Genomic DNA, 22,341 nt, shown 5'->3' with positions numbered 1-22,341 from the left:
GAATAAATTTAACTATATAATCCAAGATTCGATGGGGAATTGAAGGACTAGAATTTCAAGTATATCCATGGAATCTTAAATATAAATCGTTGGGAAGTTGCAATACGTGGGATTATGTTAGACATGGAGTGGATGATCCTACAAGAGTTAAATCGGAATTCCATTAATATTACTCAGCTAAATTTAGCCCTTTTGTGAGAGTTCGGCCCACTTCTAAATTAGAATTCTCGCAAAATTTTGAATTTTGATTAACATGATATCTTGGCCGCGCCATTTATGGGAGACAATGTTAAAAATGAGATATTTAATTGTAGTGTTGATAAAGTTCAAAGGTCCAAACAGATTTACTTTTGATTTTATTAAATGACTAGGAGACTAGTAGATTATACGGATCGATTAAAACAAAATGTTAAATAATAACGATTACATGAGAAGTTTATTTGAATTTGAAATGAAAATTATGAGAAAAAAAAACATGCGAAAAATAAATAAATTAAAATTATGTGTTGAGTTGTCAGACTCATATACTAAACAGGTTAATTATAACAATATATTAAATATAAATGTTTAAACTGGAAATTTATTTGAAATTGAAACTGAAATTTCAAATTTCAAATTTATAGTCGTTATGGTAGGTTTAATTTATGGAAACCAAATTAATGATATATTGGAAATGAAAAATAAAGTAAATGACAAGTAAAAATAAATATATCTCAAAATTATGACAAAATGACATATGACTAATTGAATAAGAGAATGACATGTGGCAAAATCAATCTTATTTATTAGGATAGATAGATAGAATAGATTATGAAATGTTATAAGTTTTTAAAACGTGTCTCCTTTTATAAACTAACCACGTCTTATACACTTGACATTGTAAAGAATGATCGTGTTTTAAAGCTTAACGGTTAAAAAGGAAATAATAATTTAATTTTTATTCATTCCATTAAAGAATACACGACAAAACAATTTTTCTAAAACTATTTGACATATAAGTACCGAATCTAAAAATACATGATACTAATATACTATCATTTGAGACAAATATAAAAAATAAACATATAAATTATTTGAAAATGGTTTTCATTGGATGGTTGTGACCAAATTCATAGGCCAAAACTAAACTCTGATCCATTCTTTTGAGCACAAATCTTTCAACCAAAACATAACAACCAAATCTCTTCCATCCACCACTTCCTTTAAACTTCTCTTCTCTCGTAACCATATGTATCATGTTCTCTCCACCATCAACCCATCCAACTTTTTCTTCTTCCCACCTCATTCTTTCAACAATTTCTCTTCTCAACCCTACACTTTCTTCTTTCTCATTATCACCCCCTCGACAGAAAAACCACACAACTTCATTTACCACATTTCTCTCATCCCATATAGCCTCCCTCAAACTCTCACCAACAAAAACCGCTTCACTATTAAATACAACATCAACAAACACAACATATCCTTTGGTATTGTCCTCGTTTTCTTGTTCAAAAACTCGTTCCCATCTTTGCTCCAGTGTCATTTCATAATATATAGAGGTTTTCACCTGGTTGATCTGTCTTCCTTCTTTGATGAACATGAATGGACAATACCACTTGCCAACAACCACTGAATTTGAAGTTTTAGTTGAAGGTAGGAAACTACATTCAGGGAAGTGTGAACGAAGGGCATCATTGATTCCATTTGCTTCATGTAACGTGTAGTTTTTAGGTGTTTTAGTATAGATCTCCCAACCTTTTCTCTTTAAGAAATACGTTCATGAATTTTCTTCATGAATAACTTTATCTTGAAAAGTTGGACTTCTTTTAAAGATATGACTTGTAAAGGTTCTTGAAAAATCAGCACTTTCAGCTTTGAGAAACTTCAGAGAGAATAATAAAGAGACCGATTCTTCTGGATCACTTCAGCAAGTTCATAGATAGCAACAAATTGATTGAGAAAGCTTCAATGCAATCTGTCACATAACTTCAAATACAGCTTCACCTTGCTTCTGGGGTTGAAAGATTTTGTTGAAAAATAATCTTCATTTCTTGTTCCTTCGAATGAGAACTCTTTAACGATCACTGTTGCTCCTTGAAAGTAATCATGACTAAAAAGTCCTTGTGGATAACAGAATCATAAATACCCTTCTTACCACAGTTGTTCAAGGACCCAGCCTTGGCTCAGAATGAGACTTCTCGCAGTATCTGTGTGAACACGGAGGAACGCACTGCGATTTGTTGAGTATCGGAGAACTACTCATAGCTATTTTGATGTTAGCCCCTGTATATCCTAGATCAAAGATCTCAATACAGTTTTTCAAGTTAAACAAGTTAACTTGGACCTTGGCGAGACGTTCAGCGATATCAGTTTCCCTGTTGGGTGAATCGCCCTGGTGCCGTGACAGTTATTAGGTAAGGAAAGCTGACAAAACCAATTTGAGAATTTGTACAGTTCGAGGCTTTCAATTCCTTAAATACGACAGTTCTTAGAAAGAAACTGCCTAGCTGACAGTTTGTACAGTGTCACACCAGGTATGAACCATTATCTGTCAATTTCGTGGGGTGAAAATATCTAGAACATTAAGATGTTCACCGTCAATTCAGAAATGGATGGATTTTGGATTTTGGGTTTCACTTAGAATCATGGTGACAATGACTTCCAAGATCATAAACACATACTTTTTGGTAACCGTCAGCCGAGTTGTTTTATACTCGAACCTCAAGGGGTACCGGTACGTGGAAATGATTTAATGGAGAACGGTTAGATATGGGTGAAGAATGGTTGGGTGTTTCACATTAGACATGGTGAAAATGACCTTTGACCATTAACATTTGATGCGAAGACTCCTATTAAGACTGGTGTATGTCTCAATATGGAAGAGTCTATCATTCACATTTGAATCCTCCGTCAATTCCTTTCCTTTTTCAAGTTTCTTCTCATTGCTCAGAATATTTCGATACAGTCTCCTTGAGTCTCTTCTTCTTCTGAATTCACTTTTCAAGACAAAAGTAATTTTGAGGTAAAAACAAAATAAAACTAAACTTAGCACACAAATAAAGCAACTAAGAATAAAAATAAAATTAAAAATACACTCAAAATAAAATATGTTTGGATTTTTGATTTTTATGAAAAAGAAATAAAAACAGAAATAAGCATATTTTTGTATTTTTGAATTTTATGATAAATAAAAACATAAATAAACATATTTTTTTTTAATTTTTGAATTTTCTGATTTTTGTTGTTTTTTTTAATTATCCCCCTAAATTTGTGCATAAAAGAAAATTATGAACAAATTTAACAAAAACAAAAATAAAATACAAAATGTACAAAACGAAAACTTTTGGGATCAAAGTTGTCAGACAATTTAACTTGCCCTTTATCACTAAATCTCATATTACTTCCGAAGAGTATTAAAGAAAAACATATTTTATTTTTTAATTTTTTAATTTTTTAATTTTTGATTTCTCCCCTAAATTTGTGCATGGGGAAGAAATAGAATAAATGCGCAAATTTAAACAATCAAAAAATAAAAATTTGTCTTTGAAACGAATCATTTGAATAAAACTCAGAAGTATCGAAAAAATTCAAACCGTAAGTCAGCAATTGATGATGCATCCAGATGACTTGATGACAACACACAGATGCAACAACATGTTCAGCATCAACTGTGTTTCAATTCCGGAACAGATCCAAAAATTATTCACATCGTTAAGTACGATCCCCATTTGTGATCCTCTTCTTTCTTCCTTTCCCGCAAAGGACACATACCCCCAATTTAAGTTATGAATGTTGTACAGTTGAGAGATGTCCCCTATCATGTGCTTGGAACAGCCACTATCAACAAACTGAAGTCTGATGATATTCCTCCATAGCTGCTCCAACACAGAGTGCGGGATTAGTTGGTCTTTGGGACCCAGTCCATTTTGAAGCTGAGTTAACCTTTATCATCTACACAAGGTACTCTCTCCCATGACATATCCTGTTTATCACACACAGAAGATGAAGAAATGTTAGAATCATTAGGTGATTTGGGAGTGTGAACCTTTGGTACCCATCTGTAGTCGGGTTTAACCTATTTCTTGTTTGATTTGATGGATGCCTTATCACTCGCTTTAGAACTTGAAACCGAACTCCGAGATGTCTTTGACCTAACCGATCTTGGTTTAACTGGACCATCTCTTAAATTTGGTTTCTTGACCGACATTTCCTTCTTGTCCTTGGGAGTTTGATTATTGGCCTTTTTCCCATTCCAGTCCCCATTGCGTGATTGTGACCTGGAAGAATTTCTTTTGAAAGATCTCCCTCTTGGCGCGTTCTGCCAACCTTGTGCATAGTAGGGAACATATGCACGATATGGGCAATTTCTGGCAATGTGACCGAGAATCCCACAGTTAAAGCAATTCTGTCTTTTCATATAGATAAGGTTGTGACTTGGTCCTTGTCCAATAGAAGTTTGTTTCGAAGAACTTCCACAAGCCCAAGCACAAGAACATTTGTTAGACTGCTTGACAGACTTTTGTGGCTTGGATTTTTCAACAGCGGGAGTGTCATCATCACAAGCTTCTGAAACACTTTTAGTAGACTCAAAATTGATTTTGTTCTGCTTACTCTCATCTTGCACTACTTCTTTATCTGCACATGAAGTAGAAGAATTAGAATTGTTCACCTCATCACAAGTTTTTGAATCATTTTCAGCAGAACAAGATTTATTTGTGTTCTGCTCATGCCCATCTTGCACAGTGACCTGCTCTGCACATGAGGTAGAAACATTAGTATCATTCACCTCAATGTTCTCAGTTGGGCCAGATTGTTCAGTTTTAACTGAATTTGTTACCGGGGGTTGGCCATACTGAGCAGGTATCTCTACCTCATTGGTTTCAAGGGGCGGGGTATAGTTATCATTGAAGGGAGGTGGAACATCGTGATACCCTAGACCCTTGTTCTGATTATCTTTGAATTTTAACTGTTTTTCTATCATTGTCTCAACCTTCTTACTTGACACATCAAACTTTTTAAAATTAAAATCTGCATTTTCAAATTTATTTTTCAATGTTTCAAGCTCGGCTGTTAGACTGGCAATCTTTTCTTGAGCATAATCGTAGCGTTCACATTTAGTGCTATATTCTTCTTGAAGTTTTCTAAAGTCTTTGATTTTGGCCTCTAATTGGTTTTTTTAAGGGTTTTTGTTCCTTTCTAATAGTATATCGTTCATATTTAAGGTCCTCAATTTCCCTAATTAATAATTCATGTTGATCACGATAAGATTTAATTTTAGCTTCACAGGACTGAGAGCATGAAGCTTCATTAACCTTGGCGATTGAAGAACTCATACTCACCAAAAATTTACCGAAAATAGAACTAATTGTGAAGCCAATAAAAATACCATTTGATCCGAAACCTCGAAAGTCAAGCTTGAAAGTCAAACTTGAAAAGTCAAACGTAAAAATTCAAACTTAAAAATCAAAATTGAAAGTCAAATTTGAAGGTCAAACGTGAAACCTTGAAACTTAATCGAGAAAGTCAAAGTTAAAGGTCAAAGGTCAAACTTGAAAGTCAAAAGTCAACTTTGAAAGTCAAAGGTGAAAGTCAAAGTTCTTTGTCCAAAAAGAATAACCTTGACCGAAAACAATAGTTTCTAAACCAAAAACAAAAATTTCTAGACCAAAACCGAGAGTATTTGACCAAAAACGAGAGTATTTGACCAAATATGGGTCTTTTTGATCAAATATGAGGCCTAAGGACCGAAAACGAATTTATTGGATCGAAAATGTGGCAATTTGACCAAAAATAAGTCAAAATATGGAAATTCCGAAATTACGGCCGAAATGGCGAAGCTGGATATCCGAATCCGAGAATAGGGGCGAAAACCGAAGCCGAGAACAGTTGGACCGTAAACGTGCGAGCCGAGAACTGACGCTGCGGACCGAAGACCCGGAGCTGCTGACCGAGAACGAAGCTGCTGTCCGAGAACGTCCGAGGTCGAACCGAAAACCTTCGAAAACGCGTCCGAGATTTCCGAGGAACAGTAACCGAGACCGAAGATCTCGCTTCTGGCCGCCTAGGGTTTGACTGGATGCGAAGGTAGCCGCCTAAATCTCACAAATCTTGACCTAAAATGTCCAAACTTAACAAAAACACGGGATTTTCAATATTTTAATGCCTATCTCGATCAAAACTCCAAAAATATGAAGAACACAAAGAACAATGGTAAAAAATTCATAAAAATATAAATAAAAAACACCAAGAAACTCCAAGAAAAACCGTTTGCAATGACCCGATTGATACCGATCCAAGCTCTGATACCACTTGTAAGTCCCGAATTCTCCTACAAATCAATCAGATTCACTTTGATGGTGCGGAATCCCAATCAAAGTGTATAATGCAAGACAAAGATGAATAAGAACAAGATAATTAATCTTCAATGCACACTATTATCATTCAATAGTCGGGTACATAAGATGTTGATTACACATTGTTCTCTCTTGGTTCTCTCTAAACTCACGTCATTGGCATATGGCAGCCCCTAGAACGTCCAACGCTCACTTCTAACTGATTTTCAAGCCTAAATAACACTATATATATATATATCTAGGCCTAATAACCAAGCCCAAGCCCAAAACCTAAACAAAACAATATAAAGTCTGACCAAAATCACATGTGATTTTGGTCCAAAGAACACCAAAACATGGTGCTTTCGGTCCTAGACCGATAACTCTAATAGCTTATGAAAAGCAAAGTATAAACCACAATTTATGACCTAACACGGTTAATTTTAGTTGCGGTGCGGTTTTTGCTCACCCCTACCCATGAGCACGAATTTGCATCAGGTTTGGCGGCTCCTAATGATAAGGTAGTCGACATTTATTTGAATAACTTGGCACAAAATTTGTTTATAATAAGGTTCAATGTATTGATTTCATAATAGAAACCTCAACACACAACGTTTATAGAGAAAATGACAAATTTCGGCCTAATCTTTAAAAAAATAAAGAAATAACCATAAAAATAAGAAATGATCTATATAGCCATCGAAATTGCATGTGGAGTTTCATGGTATGTGATTTCTGTCATTTAGACCGTAATTAGGGTGATACTTATACATAAGACTAGTAATGCAACTCGTGTATTACACAGGTTTATTCAATAAAAAATTAAATATGATGATCTAAACATCTAAGAGTTTGAATATTATAAAAAAAATTAAGAAAACATTAAATTATTAAAACTGAAGTGTTTATTTCTCTTTTAAATTTAATCAAATAATTTAAATAGATAAACAAAGGAAATAATTGAGATTTAATTTAGGAATTTTGAAATGAGAATAAAAGTTGCATTAATGAAATTGATATACATTTATTATTGCATTTATTTTAATTATTACATTTAAATACTATATGAAATTTAATAAACTGAAAAAAAACAATACATAACATGTGAAAAAAAATTAATTTAAAATAACCATAAAATGACATGTACCAAAATGAATAAGAGTATGACATGTGGCAAACAAATTATTTATTATACTAGATTATTACATTTAAATACTATGTGAAATTTAATAAAATGAAAAAAAAACAGTATATGACATGTGGAAAAAAATTAATTTAAAATAACCACAAAATAACATGTGGCAAAATGAATGAGAGTATGACATGTGGCAAAAACGATTTTTATTTATTATAGTAGATTAAAATTGAAGTGTTAATTTCTTTTTTAAATTTAATCAAATAATTTAAATAAATAAACAAATGAAATAATTGAGATTTAATTTAGGAATTTTGAAATTAGAATAAATGTTATATTAATGAAATTGATATACATTTATTATTATATTTATTGTAATTATCACATTTAAATACTATGTGAAATTTAATAAAATAGAAAAAAACAATAAATGACATGTGGAAAAAAAATTAATTTAAAATAACCACAAAATGACATGTGGCAAAATGAATGACAGTATGACATGTGGGAAAAAAGATTTTTATTTATCATAGTAGATATTGGAGTATTCTTGAAAACGATACGTTATGGAATTGTGGTTTTGGTAAATCTTATTTTGATCTTATTAAAAGAAATGTCACGAAATTGGTAATCATTTTCAACAACATTGATAGATGCCATTTTATGCATCTTTTAAGGTAGTTTTTTATTAGCATTTAGCATCATATTTTGTACATTTGCATGTCATTATTTTAAATAATGTTCAGCTCATGTCTTTTATCAGAATTCTCGTACTGCTAGTATTTTTGTGTTGTTTTCAGATAATTCGAGTGGAGCGGTATTTTGGGAGCAGTTGGATGCATATTTGGAGCGTAAATGAAGTTGGAACTGAAGAATGATGCTAAGGAATAACTTGGAGTGCTTAAACTGAAGAATCACATCCGAATCTAGCCAAAAAGTCAAATCTGCGATCGCGGATTTGGATATCTGTGTTCGCATAAATGTGTCGAGGTTTTGCAAGGTCGAAAAATGCCATCTGGGAAAAAAAGTCATTTCTGCAATCGCATAAGAAGTATCTGCGAGCGCAATTTTTTGACACGGCTCTTGAAACTTCTGAAATAGCATCGTACTTCATTTAATCGCAAATCTAGACCAAAATCTACGATCGCATAACACTAATCTGCGATCACATTTTTGTCCCAAAGTTCTAAAAATGTTGAAAATAACATCATACATCATTTAAGGGTAAATCTGGAAAAAATCTCAATATCTGGGATCGCATATCTGTTTTCTATGATCGCATACTTCATTTTCTTTCTCCGGAAGCTTATGTCTTGGGTATAAATAAGACCCTCATGATCAGATTTGAAGGTTAGATGATTCTAGACAACGGAAAAACGTTCCTGAAGGCGATTTCTAATACCTTTTAGCGATTTATGAAGATCTAAAGGCTATGAATCATCCCATACATATACTTTATCTAGATTAATCAATTAATGTTTCTTTTTATTAGTTTAGATTCAATTTTAGTCATGTATGGCTAAACCCTAGTTTTCAGTTCTGCAATAGACTGGTACTTTTCATGTTATTTGTTTTCAGATCTGGTTTTTGATTTGTGTTTCTATCTAGATTTTCAGTTTTAAACTTAATGAACGTTTGATTTTAATTATTGTTAGTCTGATCACCTAGCTAGGATTTTATCTTTCTTGTTAATCAGTTAATAGAATTCGTAATTGTTCTTGTCAACTGGTACTAAGTAACAAGTATCAGATAGGTTCCGTGTTAGGGATTTAACTCTGATATAAACTATAAAAATCATATCTTTATGCTTTCGAGCCTGTAAGAAGTATTGGATATTGCTGGGAAATTTACACAGATCTTAAAGTTGTTTTTTTAATTAAGAGATTGTTTAATTGAACAGTAAGTTAGGGTTAATTCAAAAAGTTTGTTTTAGTTAACTAACTAGGTAAAAGAGATTATACTAGAGCTTGTTAGTTTTTCTCAGTACCAGCTTAGATAGAACGCATTTTGAATAACCAAATATGGGTTGATTGCATGATTAGGAAAGTCGCAGCCGAGATGACTTCGTCTTTATTACTGAGTTTTATTTAGTTTTATTTTCACTACAATTTTTAGTCTAGTTATTAATTGAAAATCCCCCTTTTTATATTTTTTGTTAAAATAACTAGAATGTGTCTGATGCAAAATGCATTGACTGTTAGGTTTTGTCCCTAAGAATTCGATCATGCTTCCCTGTGCTATCTTCTATTGCAACCATGTAACATCCTGTTTCCCATCATTTCTTATTTTAGGGCCGTGGGCCGGAATTCGATTGTGTAAAGGCTTTGGGCCTTAAGAAGGTAATGTTTAGACCTTTTGGAAGGATGCAATGATGGTTATGAGATCTAAACCCTTGAATTGTGTTTTAGGCCGAAGGGTAGAACGGGAAAAGTCATAGGCCAGGTTCTTGTATGAAATATGGATTTTTATTCGATAAGTTTTTATTCCAATATATTTAGATAATATTCTAGATCTCTTCAATACCTTTCCGTGGATATAAAGAACGTTGAAAACGGAGTTGGAACGAAGAAGTTACGACCGTTTGAAGTTAGGACGATTTTTGGGTTAGTCGCGTACGCAGGGCGTACTAGGGAATCCCTAGTACGCTGGGTATACCAGAAGTACGCAGTACGTATGCGATCAGTGCCCCTACCCTATTTTCGTGGTTTGAGCCTTATTTAAGCTCCTTAACTTCCCTAAACCCACTCTATTCTCAGCCTCCACCTCTCCAACACCCTCTCTTGAAACCCTAACCCTAGTTTGAGCCTTGTGAGCAAAAAGAAGGTGTTTTATGTGATTTGGAGTGTTCTTGGTGCACCTTGGAGAAGAAGAAACTCATTGAAGAAGCATTGGTTGCATTGGAGCTTGTAGATCCAGACTTTGTTCACCTTGATCTTTCTTCTAGAGGTATAAAGTTTGAATCTTGATGATGAAATTGTTAGATCTAGTTAGTTTTGAGTGTTATTAGCTTTTGGTCACTTTAAGTGCATAAAGTTTAGATCTTGAAAGTTTGTGACCTTGTTATGGATAAAGTTGGAAACTTAATTTATCCATCTAAACATCATTTTGATTCATATCTGAAGGTTGGAGACTTGGACTTGATGGATTAAGTTGAAACAAAATGCTCTTTTGGGTCCCTTTGAGACTTAAAGACTAGATCTTGTTTGTTGGGACGATTCTAATGGATAAAGTTGGAAACTTTTGTTGGATTAGGTGTCTAAGCCCATAACTATAATTGGTATGTACTTGAATTGATAGCAGCACAGTCCTTTTGGGTTGCCCTCAAACCTAGCAACTGGACAAGGAAATTATGAAAGGAGAGATATTGGTTTATTATAAGATGAATAAACTAATATAAATGATTTATTAATATGTTAAAAGATTAATATATTAATTATAAATCATAAGGTTTAATTAATAGTTAGCCAGAAATTAATTAGAATTAATTTTGGGGTTTTTGTATTAATTATAAAGTGCAGGGACTAGTTTGCAATTATCAAATAGTTGAGTGGAAGGTTCCAGAACCTCCTTGGAAGGGTGTGGACGAAATCTATAGGGGAAACCCTAATGATTTCGACCAAGGGGCTTGGATAAGGCCTTTGGATAAGCTTAGGCCCCAAGCAAAGGAGTATTAGAGTTTTCCCTAAACCATATATCCCTCATCTATATAAGGAGCCTCCTGGCTCTCAAAATCGGTGACTCTTACTTTGGTGAAACCCTGGGGCTGAAAATTGCATACCCTACTCTCTCTCCTCACAAGTTTCCTTCTTGCTAGCTCTTGGGTGTGATTCCATTAGAGGCATTACAATTGTGGTGCTAGGCTTCCAAGAAGATCAAGATCAAAGGATTGTCAATTGTTTGCTATAACAATTGAAAGGTATGTAACTCTTAAACCCTATTTGTTATTTTCGAAAATAGCCTCTCTCCTTAGGGTTCTTGTTTTGCAATTCAAAGTTATATGTTCAATAGTTAAAACATAGATCCAAAGTAGGTTGCATGTGAACTTAGGAATTGTTTTTTCTAGTTTATTTATTTTACCTAAAACCCATCAGTGGTATCAGAGCCATTGGTTTTGTTTTAAATTGAAGAGCTATAATAGTTGAATTGCAAATTAGGGTTTATAGCTATTAAACTTTAAAAGGCCATGATTTCGTTTTTAGGGTTTTTGGTTCAAAAGGTTTTTCGAAAAACCCTAGCCTCCATGAACCCTAATCGAAATTAGGGTTAGGGTTTTGGAAAACCCTAGCCTCCTCCCTTGAATTTCAAAATTTGCTTCATATTTTAGGGTTTTATCTTATTTTGGATAATTATTGCCTTATTGGATAATTATTGCCTAATTAGATAATTGAGAAAAATAAGGAAATTATCGTTTACCCTAATTTTCGAAATCTAGAGGGATAAGGATTAGGATTAAATTAATTGTTTAATTTGATTAGATAATCCTTACAAGATTTAATAAATTAATTAAAAGTTAATTAATAGATAATTATTAAATCTAGTTATTTGGTTTATTTTAAATTTAAATTAATAGTTTAATTTTTTGAAATTTATATAAACCTTAAAGTTTTAAAAAGTTTAAAACACACCTTATATATGTATTATAATTAAAAGTTAAATATTATATTTGTATAAGAATATGGTCAGTCAAATCGCTAGTATGCCTCATTCACGAAGCTAGTCTATAAGGGGGGTTTAAGGAAACTGCCTATAAAATGGTAGTTGAATGGGTGTCCACTCTCACCCACCGCTTCCTTGATTAGTGGAGAGTCGTTAGCAGAACGAATTTGATAGGACAACTACATCTCATTAAAAGTATAATGTTATTAAAGAAAGTACTAGAACATTATTTTACAAAAATCCCAACTCTAGTTACTTTAGTAAAAATGTGAAAAATATGCTAATCCATGAAATTGCACATTATGCTTTATTTGTCGTTAGTGGAGAGTGTGTGGATTACCAGCACACTAATAGGCACTAATAAAGAGTAGTAATTGGTATCTCATAATTATCATTTTGGTGGAGCGTGTATGGTTTACCGGCACATCAATAGTTAATGATAAAGACAATGAGGTTACCAAGCACATTTGCATGGTTATTCACATCTTGTTTGTGATCCTCGGTATCCCAGTCACAAATAGAAGAGCATAATCCGAGATTAAAACATGCCATTGAATAGTTTCAATGTATCTCAAAAGGAATTAGGAATTTCACTTCGTTTATTTCGTCTAATGGTGGAATTGGTGAATCGTCATTCACCTACCTTTATGAAATTTACACTTGGATCTCGGCATCCCATTTCTAAGTTGTGAATGATCATAGTTGGATCATAACCTTAATATTGTATCTTTGGGTTATTATATTGAGGTATCTTGAAATCTAACTAAAACTTTCTTTCTTTTCAGATGTCTACTCCTGGAAACACTTCTGCTTCATCATCCTCCAACCACAACTTCTCTTTGCTCAACATTTGCTCCAAAGTCGTTATGGATGGCTCTAACTATAACGATTGGATGCGCAACATCAAGATGGCGCTTCGATTTGAGGACAAAGAGTATGTCCTTGAAAAGGAGCTCAAAGAGCTTGATGAGTCCAAAGCTACTCCTGAAGAATATGCTGCCTACAAGAAACACTATGATGATGCTACCAAAGTGGCATGTATCATGGTCGCAACCATGTCCCCAGAACTGTAGAGGTACTATGAGGACTACTGGCCCTTTGAGATGAACAAGGACCTTATGGAAAAGTACCATAAGCGAGCTCGTCAAGAAAAGTTTGAAGTAGTCAAGTCACTCATGGCTTGCAAGATGAAAGAAGGGGAGTCGGTTGTATATCATGTGCAAAGAATGCAACGCTACATAGAGCGTTTGGTCAAGCTCAACATTCACTTTGATGAGGAATTGGCCATTGACATGGTCTTGAACTCATTCCTGATTGTTATGGTCAGTTTATCCTAACTTACCATTTGAACAACATTGAGCAGACACTGGCCCAATTACACAACTTGTTGCAGACAACTGAAGCAGGGATGAAGGGTAAAAGTATAGCCTCCACTCCTGCAAGTGCTCCTGTCTTGGCTATTGGACAGGGAAAGGGGAAAAAGAGGAAAGGTCCTCCTAAGCAAAATTGGAAGAGCAAGGATCAAGTTGGGTCATCTACAAATGGCCCAAAGGCTAAGCCCAATGCTACCATTCCCCATGTTTCTGATCCAAAGGATGCTGATTGCTTTTATTGCAATGACAAAGGGCACTGGAAGAGAAGCTGCCCAAAATATCTGTAGGATATCAAAGATGGCAAAGTGAAGCCATCTTCAGCAGGTATTTACACTATTTCTTCTAATAACTCATTATCTTCTCGTTCATGGGTCCTTGATACAGGATGTGGTTTTCACATCTGTTCTGATTTGCAGGGGCTAAAAGAAAGTGAGGAGGTGGAGCGAGGGAGGATAAACTTGATCATGGTGAACAGAAAATCTTCACCAGTAACCAAGATCGGAGTTTATCAACTTTTGCTTAAGAATGATGTTAGATTAGATTTATTAAATTGTTGCTATTTGTCTGAGATGACGAGAAACATTATTCCATTTCATGCATTGTTCAGACAAGGTTTTAAGTATTCTTTTAATGATTTGAATGGTTCAATTTCTGTTTATAAGAATGGTATCCTTGTGTTTGAAGCTTTACCTTGTGATGGTGTGTATGAAACAGTGACTTGTGTTGATAGCTTAGGTAATAGTGTGTTTAATATTGACTTGTATAATAGTGTAGACAAGGCATGCTTGTGGCATTGTCATCTTGGACACATTAACAAGAAACGCATAGCCCAACTCCAAAAGGATGGAGTGTTGGAATCATTTGACCTAAAATCAGATGATATGTGTGAATCTTGTCTTTTGGGAAAGATGACGAAATCACCATTCACAGGGTCTTGTGAAAGAGGTGAAGGTACGTTGGACCTCATACATACAGATGTATGTGGGCCCTTCAGATCAACTACAAGGGATGCTAATCGATTTTATGTGACTTTTACTGATGATTATAGCAGATATGGCTATATCTACTTAATAAAACATAAGTCAGAAACCTTTGAAAAGTTCAAGGAGTTTAAACATGAGGTCGAGAATCAATTGGGCAGGATGATAAAGGTACTTAGATCCGATAGAGGCGGAGAGTATCTTAGTATCGAGTTCAACGACTATCTAAAAGAATGTGGGATAGTCTCCCAATTAACTCCTCCTAGGACACCACAGTTAAATGGTGTAGCTGAGAGGCGTAATCGAACCTTGTTAGACATGGTTCGTTCTATGATGAGTCGTGCTTCGCTTCCTATTCACTTCTGGGGGTATGCCTTAGAGACAGCCGCCCACATCCTCAATCTTGTCCCTACAAAGAAGGTTGCCAAAACACCTCACGAGATGTGGACGGGGAAAGTTCCCTTGTTAGCACATATTAAAGTTTGGGGTTGTGAAGCTTTCGTAAGACGAGAGACTCACGACAAGCTAGCAGCTAGAAGTGAGAAATGTGTTTTCATTGGTTACCCAAAACAGTCTTTTGGATATTTGTACTACAAACCTAGTGAAAACGTGGTCTTTGTAGCACGAAGAGGAGTCTTTCTAGAATGAGAGCTCATATTCAAAGAGGACAGTGGGAGCACCATTAACCTTGAAGAAATTCAAGAGTTAGCCAATGATGGAACCTTATATGACACTAGCACTCAACTAGAGGAAACAGTTCCTGTTGAACCAGTTGATAACTCATTACCTCTTCGAAGATCCACTAGGGTGAGTGTGCCACCTGAGTTGTATGGTTTTCATATTACTTCAGATGGTGACACATTCATCAGTGATAGGACACTGGTAAATTTAGATGAACCAGTTACTTACAAGGAAGCAATGGCAGGCCCAGAGGCTTCTAAGTGGAAAGAGGCAATGGACAACGAGATTAAGTCCATGTATGACAACCAAGTTTGGAATTTGGTTGATAGTGCACCAAGTCGGAAGACAGTTGGGTGCAAATGGATCTTCAAGAAGAAGACAGACATGGATGGAAATGTGCACACATTCAAGGTTCGACTGGTTGCAAAAGGTTTCACTCAAACCCCAGGGGTTGACTATGATGAGACCTTCTCGCCAGTAGCTAAGATTAAATCTATTAGGATATTGCTCGCCATAGCTGCCTTTCATGACTATGAAATCTGGCAGATGGATGTTAAGATTGCTTTCCTTAACGGGAAGTTGGCTGAGGATGTTTACATGAATCAGCCAGAGGGTTTTGTTGATGCAAAGTTTCCCAATAGAGTGTGCAAGCTTGAGAAATCCATTTATGGATTGAAACAAGCATCTCGCAGCTGGAATCTTTGCTTCCATGAGAAAGTCAAAGAGTTTGGTTTCTCTAGAAGTGAAGATGAGTTTTGTGTGTATATCAAGGCTAGTGGGAGTATAGTAACTTTTCTGGTATTATATGTCGATGACATATTACTCATTGGTAACGACGTTCCAACCTTGAAAGATGTTAAGTCTTGGCTTGGAAAGTGTTTTGCCATGAAAGACCTTGGAGAAGCTGCCTATATTCTTGGGATTAGAATATTAAGAGATAGAAAGAAGAGACTAATTGGACTTAGTCAGAGCACATACTTGGATAAGGTACTAAAGAGGTTTAGTATGGAAAATTCCAAGAAGGGAGAGCTACCTATCCAGAGAAATACCAAATTGAGTAAGAGCCAATGCCCGAGTACAGATGAGGAAATAGATGACATGAGTCGTGTACCTTATGCTTCCGCTGCCGGATCGATCATGTACACTATGACATGTACTCGCCTTGATGTTGCATTTACTTTGAACATGGTCAGTCGCTATCAGGGAAACCAGGGTAGAGCTCATTGGATAGCGGTTAAGAATATACTCAAGTATTTGCGAAGGACAAAGGCCTGGGTCCTTGTGCTTGGTGGCAATGATACTTTGAGAGTAGATGGTTACAGTGATGCCAACTTTCAAACGGATAGAGATAACTTCCGTTCTCAATTAGGCTGGGTATTTTTACTGAATGGAGGAGCAGTTACTTGGAAAAATTCCAAGCAAGATACTGTGGCTGATTCTACTTGTGAATCAGAGTACATAACAGCGAGTGAAGCGTCGAAAAAAGCAGCTTGGTTGAGGAACTTCATCAGAGATCTCGGAGTTGTTCCAACCATCCAGGAGCCTATGGAATTGTTCTGCGATAATGAAGGAGCGGTTGCCTTAACAAAGGAACCCAGAGATCATGGTAAAACCAGACATATCGACAGAAAGTACCATTTCATAAGACATAGAGTAGAAGAAGGCCATCTTGTTGTAAAGAGGGTATCATCTGAAGACAACCCAGCAGACCCCCTCACAAAGGGTCTGAGTAGGGTTAAGCATATTCAGCATGCTCGGAGCATTGGACTGAGAGATGATATTAGTTTTAGTAGTTAGATTAGTTTTGTTCTGAAACTTGTAACAAAGTAAATGTAATTGACTTTTGGTGATTAAATAATAAAGTATTATTTATGAGTTTGGTTACTGCCTTTTGTCAATTGTTTATTATTGTGTTTCATATTTTGCATGTTTTACTTCCCGAATAATATGATTATTCAAACTCCACAGTCGCTCGTACTTTTGGAAGTAAGTAGTGAATTAAGACTGTCATGAATTGGATTGCAGATTGTCTAAGGGAGTTAGACATAGCAATAGAATTGCTACAATGTTCATGAGTACTTAGAAATAGAGATTTGAGTATTGGATAAACCCTCGCTCAGAGTATTACTTCATGGAATTCATCACGAGTATTACTGAGACGATAATATCTTATAATCTTGAAACGAAGATATATGAGTTGTAATTTGCAAAGTCGGTTATACATTGGTGATACGAAAACGCATCAGTAACTTGGTGTCATAAAACGTATTGTCATGTATAGTTTGATGAGTAAAAGATACAATCATATGAGTCAACGTTTATTCGTTCCTTTTGCCCTAACTGGAAAAGCGATATCTGTGGGCCCCTCGATGATTTGGTGTTGACTTATGTGCTGGGCGCAGCCAGGACTAAATTGATGTGTTCAATTAGAAGTCCTATATCATCACAAATTAGAAATCGAGAAACATAGATTCTGGACAAAGAGATTGATTACATTCCATGTCTTATGTCTGGGGATATCTTGCAGAACGAAGGATTATATGATCACTTATCTTAGGACATGTAACTGACTGGGTCAGAGTTCAGCAGCGGGTTTTGGAAGCTACAATTTGCTGGTCAAATTTAGAAGTCATACTAGCAATTATAGTTACAGACTTATCCAAGTGGGAGACTGTTGGATTAGGTGTCTAAAGCCATAACTATAATTGGTATGCACTTGAATTGATAGCAGCACAGTCCTTTTGGGTTGCCTTCAAACCTAACAACTGGACAAGGAAATTATGAAAGGAGAGATATTGGTTTATTATAAGATTAATAAACTAATATAAATGATTTATTAATATGTTAAAAGATTAATATATTAATTAGAAATCATAAGGTTTAATTAATACTTAGCCATAAATTAATTAGAATTAATTTTGGGGTTAATTATATTAATCATAAAGTGCAGGGACTAGTTTGCAATTATCAAATAGTTGAGTGGAAGGTTCCAGAACCTCCTTGGAAGGGTGTGGACGAAATCTATAGGGGAAACCCTAATGATTTCATCCAAGGGGCTTGGATAAGGGCTTTGGATAAGCTTAGGCCCCAAGCAAAGGAGTATTAGGGTTTTCCCTAAACCCTATATCCCTCATCGATATAAGGAGCCTCCTGGCTCTCAAAATCGGTGACTCTTACTTTGGTGAAACCCTGGGGCTGAAAATTGCATACCCTACTCTCTCTCTCTCCTCACAAGTTTCCTTCTTGCTAGCTCTTGGGTGTGATTCCATTAGAGGCATTACAATTGTGGTGCTAGGCTTCCAAGAAGATCAAGATCAAAGGATTGTCAATTGTTTGCTATAACAATTGAAAGGTATGTAACTCTTAAACCCTATTTGTTATTTTTGAAAATAGCCTCTCTCCTTAGGGTTCTTGTTTTGCAATTCAAAGTTATATGTTCAATAGTTAAAACATAGATCCAAAGTAGGTTGCATGTGAACTTAGGAATTGTTTTTCTAGTTTATTTGTTTTACCTAAAACCCATCAACTTTATCCATTATGGAGCTATTATGAACCATAAAAATGTGATCTTGGTCCTTCTATCTCTTCCATGCAAGAGTTGTGATGTCTTAATGGATTAATAAGTTAGGGTTTTAGCTTTTGGACCTTCCCTAGCCATGGAAAGTCATAAAGGTGGAAACTTTATGATTTAAGACACTGTTATTAGGCTAGATATGAGTTTGGGTGAAAAGTCCTTAAGGGATTAAGTGTTTAATGGAAAGGATGGAATCATCTCAAGTACGCTGGGCATAATTTTTGTACGTTGGGCTTACTAAGCCATCCCATGCGTGTGGGGCGTAAGTTGAGTAAGCAGGGCGTACTCAACCAGCCTTGGACTTTGACTTTTGTTGACTCCGTTGACCATTGACTTTTTGACCAAGTTTGACTTTAGGTCAAACTTGAGGGTTTTGATTGATGATTAAGATTTTATATGGTTCTGATGTTAGTGGATCCGTGGGAGCAAGCAGTGTAGCAGGGAGCATATCACGATGTTCTTGGGTTTCTTCATTTCAGGTGAGTTTCGCCTCATTGTACCGTGGGTCGAAGGCACCAATGTCGGCCCACTAGTTATGGTTATTTCTTAGTAGAAGGATGCCTTAGGGACTGTATATACTCATGTAGGATATACTGAGGATTCTTGGTCTAGACTCGTTTACCTATTCCTTGTTTGGTTGTGGTTCCAGAGTAGGATCACCTGTCCGAATGGCTATCTCACCTCTGAGTATATACGGTTATGCATTCCTGGTATGTCGATATTTAGTATGTTGTTATGTTGTAGTGATCTGTTAGATTTGTATCATGGTATATAGGATGTTGCTATGTTGTAGTGATCTGTTAGATCGATATCCTGGTATATAGGATGTTTCTATGTTGTAGTGATCTGTTAGATTTGCATCCCGGTATCGAGTATGCTACTGTGTCGTAGTGGTTTGTTAGATTTGTATCCTGGTAGTTGGTATGTTGCTATGTTGTAGTGATCTGTTAGATATGTATCCTGGTATATAGGATGTTGCTATGTTGTAGTTATATGTTAGATCGGTATCCTGATATATAGGATGTTGTTATACGGTAGTGATCTGTAGAATTGTATGTTATCTGTACTTGTTGGTTATCGTCTAATGGAGTGCCCTAGGGACTGTATGTAGTCATGTAGGATAGCCGATAGCCTGAGAACTCTTGATCTAGGCTTTATTGCTTGATCCTTGTTTGGTTATGGCTCTAGAGTAGGATCATCTGTTCGGGTGGCTATCTTACCTCTGGGTACTTATGGTTACGCATTTCATGGAGGTTAGCTGGTAGTGGGACTGTGTGCTGTGAAATGACTAATAGTCGGTAGTAAGCCGTATGATTGTTGTTTTTCTGTATTATGTGCCTACTTGTTCCTTGTTTGTTTATATGTCGACATATGGTCGTAGTGGGTTGAGGCGGTCCTGCTATGTTTTGTAGGAAAAGATACCCAGTGTGGACCGACTGTAAGCCCTAGGCACGGAGGCTCTAGAAGAGCGAATGTGTTGAGGTGGTAGTCCAACAAACACTAGGTATTACAGCCGATGGCTGAGCGAACCCGATGCATGCTTGTATGTTTATCGTATCAGGTATTTTGGGGGAAACTCACTAAGCTTTATGCTTACCTAGTTGTTTATTGTTTCAGGTATCATCGGTGGCTATGGGAAGGCGTAGGCGGGACTATACACACTCATCAGCGGCATTGAGGATTTCGCATTTTCTATGATACTATGATTTTTAATAAATGTAATTTGGAATAAACGGTTTTCTTAATAATGAATTTATAAATTGGGAAGTTTTACCTTAATAAAAATGAAAAATTTTGGTTGTGAAAAATGGGACGTTACAAACCAGTAATGAAATTTTATTTGTTTAATACGCCCGTGATAACGTGTTAACAAATTTGCACCGTTGTCGGGGACACGGTGCTTCTAATAGTTTTATGTAAAGAAATTTTCGTACAGATACACCTCTAGCTTCTGATCCATAAATTAAAAGAACTACAAGGAAACTAAAGAAAGAAGCAACAAAGAGAAAACAATCAGCTGGTTTCTTTGTTTCATCCTCTTCTGTACATCTAGAAATTACCACATCACAAGGTTGTCCCTTGTGGAACGAACCAGATCCAACTTTTCTGGTTTTTCCTAAAGTACCCCCATCTTCTCCTCTAAACAGTCCTTATAAAACTTACTCCCCACTATCCTCAGTTAAATCCGAACAAACAAATTCTTTTAAAACCCAATCTAAAAAATCTGAAACACAATAACCTTCATAACCCAACTCTCCAAAATCAACCATGAGTAGAGACGAAGCAGAAAAAACTCTCAAAGAGTGGGCCACTCAAGAAGTCAATCAGCAGCCCCTCTGAATGACGTTTCCAGAAGACCAGAACTTCGAACTCAAATTTGGGTTAATACATCTTCTTCCAACATTTTGAGGTCTAGAAAATGAAGACCCACATAAATTCCTCAAAGAATTTCGTGTGGTTTGTTCAGGAATGAAGCCACACATAATTATAGAAGACCAGATAAAGTTAAGGGCATTCCCCTTTTCAGTTTAAGACTCATTGATAGAATGATTGTACGAGCTTCCATCCGGTTTAATCACCACTTAGACAGAACTCGCGTTACAAAACTATTTTTAGGGAAGTGTTTTCAAGAAATGCGAGTTTCTAGTCTCAGAAGAGAAATCTTTGGTATCAAACAAGAAAAAAGAGAAGCTTTACACACTTACTGGGAGAGATTTTAAAAGTTGTTGGTTCCGTGCCCACAACATGGGACTAGTGATTATCATCTCTACAACTTCTTCTTCGAAGGTCTGACACTCATGGAGCGACGTTTGATAAATGCTTCCTGTGGCGGTTCCATAGGTGACATGACACCAACAGAAATCCAGGAGTTGATCGAAAAGTTGGCGATAGAGTCTAAACATTTTGGTAATGAAGACGAATGGTATCTGGATCAACCAGGAGAAGTCAATGAAATCATAAATGCTCATCTGGAGTTCCAAATTTCTGAGCTCACAAAAGCGGTTATGCTCCTAACGAAAGAAAAATCAACTGCAAAAAATCAATACAGTATCTGTCTGAAAATTGAACATCCAACATATATGTGTCCAACATTGCAAGAGGATGTTGCTCTAGTAAAAGCTGTCAGAGGATACCAGCAACAAAAGATTTATAATCAGCCTCCAAACTATTATCAAAACAATAATTTTCAGCCAAGACAACAATTTCAGCAACCCCCGGGTTTTCAGCAGATAAAGTTTCGGCAGAATTCTCAAAATCATCAGAACTTTTAGAATCATCAGCAACAAAATTTTCAGAACCAAAACTCGCATCAGCAATCTAGCAATTCCAGTGTGGCCTTAGAAGATATTGTAAAGAGTCTTGCCACGAGCACCCAAACATTCCATAACGAAACCAGAGCTAGTATCAAGAATCTAGAACAACAGGTGTCTCAACTTACCACTTCTATGGGTCGGATGGAATCTCAAGGAAAGTTGCCATGGCACATTGAAACAATCTGAAGCACAATGTGAGTGTTATTTCCTTGAGAAGTGGGAAAAGTTATGAAGGCCCAAGCGTATTTGAACCAAAAAAAGAAGCTGAAGAAGAATATGAAGAAGTTATGGTTGGAGAAGAAGATGTAAAAGAT

At 35.8% G+C, this 22,341-nt stretch overlaps 1 protein-coding gene across 1 annotated transcript; it reads right to left on the bottom strand.

The window, feature by feature from the left end:
- Window positions 1–1,069: 1,069 nt before the first annotated feature.
- LOC145119271 (uncharacterized) lies at window positions 1,070–20,983 on the bottom strand. The gene is made up of 4 exons (XM_079054901.1): window positions 20,877–20,983; window positions 20,656–20,762; window positions 4,523–4,734; window positions 1,070–1,744 (listed from the first exon to the last, which is right to left on the bottom strand). Exons 1-4 carry the CDS (start codon window positions 20,981–20,983, stop codon window positions 1,070–1,072), a joined length of 1,101 nt encoding a protein of 366 aa, XP_078911027.1.
- Between the last annotated feature and the right edge of the window lie 1,358 nt (window positions 20,984–22,341).

This window comes from Lactuca virosa, chromosome 1 (assembly GCF_052849685.1).
Source record: "Lactuca virosa cultivar CGN04683 chromosome 1, Lactuca_virosa_CGN04683_v6, whole genome shotgun sequence".
Taxonomy (NCBI): Eukaryota; Viridiplantae; Streptophyta; class Magnoliopsida; order Asterales; family Asteraceae; genus Lactuca; species Lactuca virosa.
The sequence above is the reverse complement of the archived record's forward strand: the minus strand, read 5'-3'. Positions and strand labels throughout refer to the sequence as shown.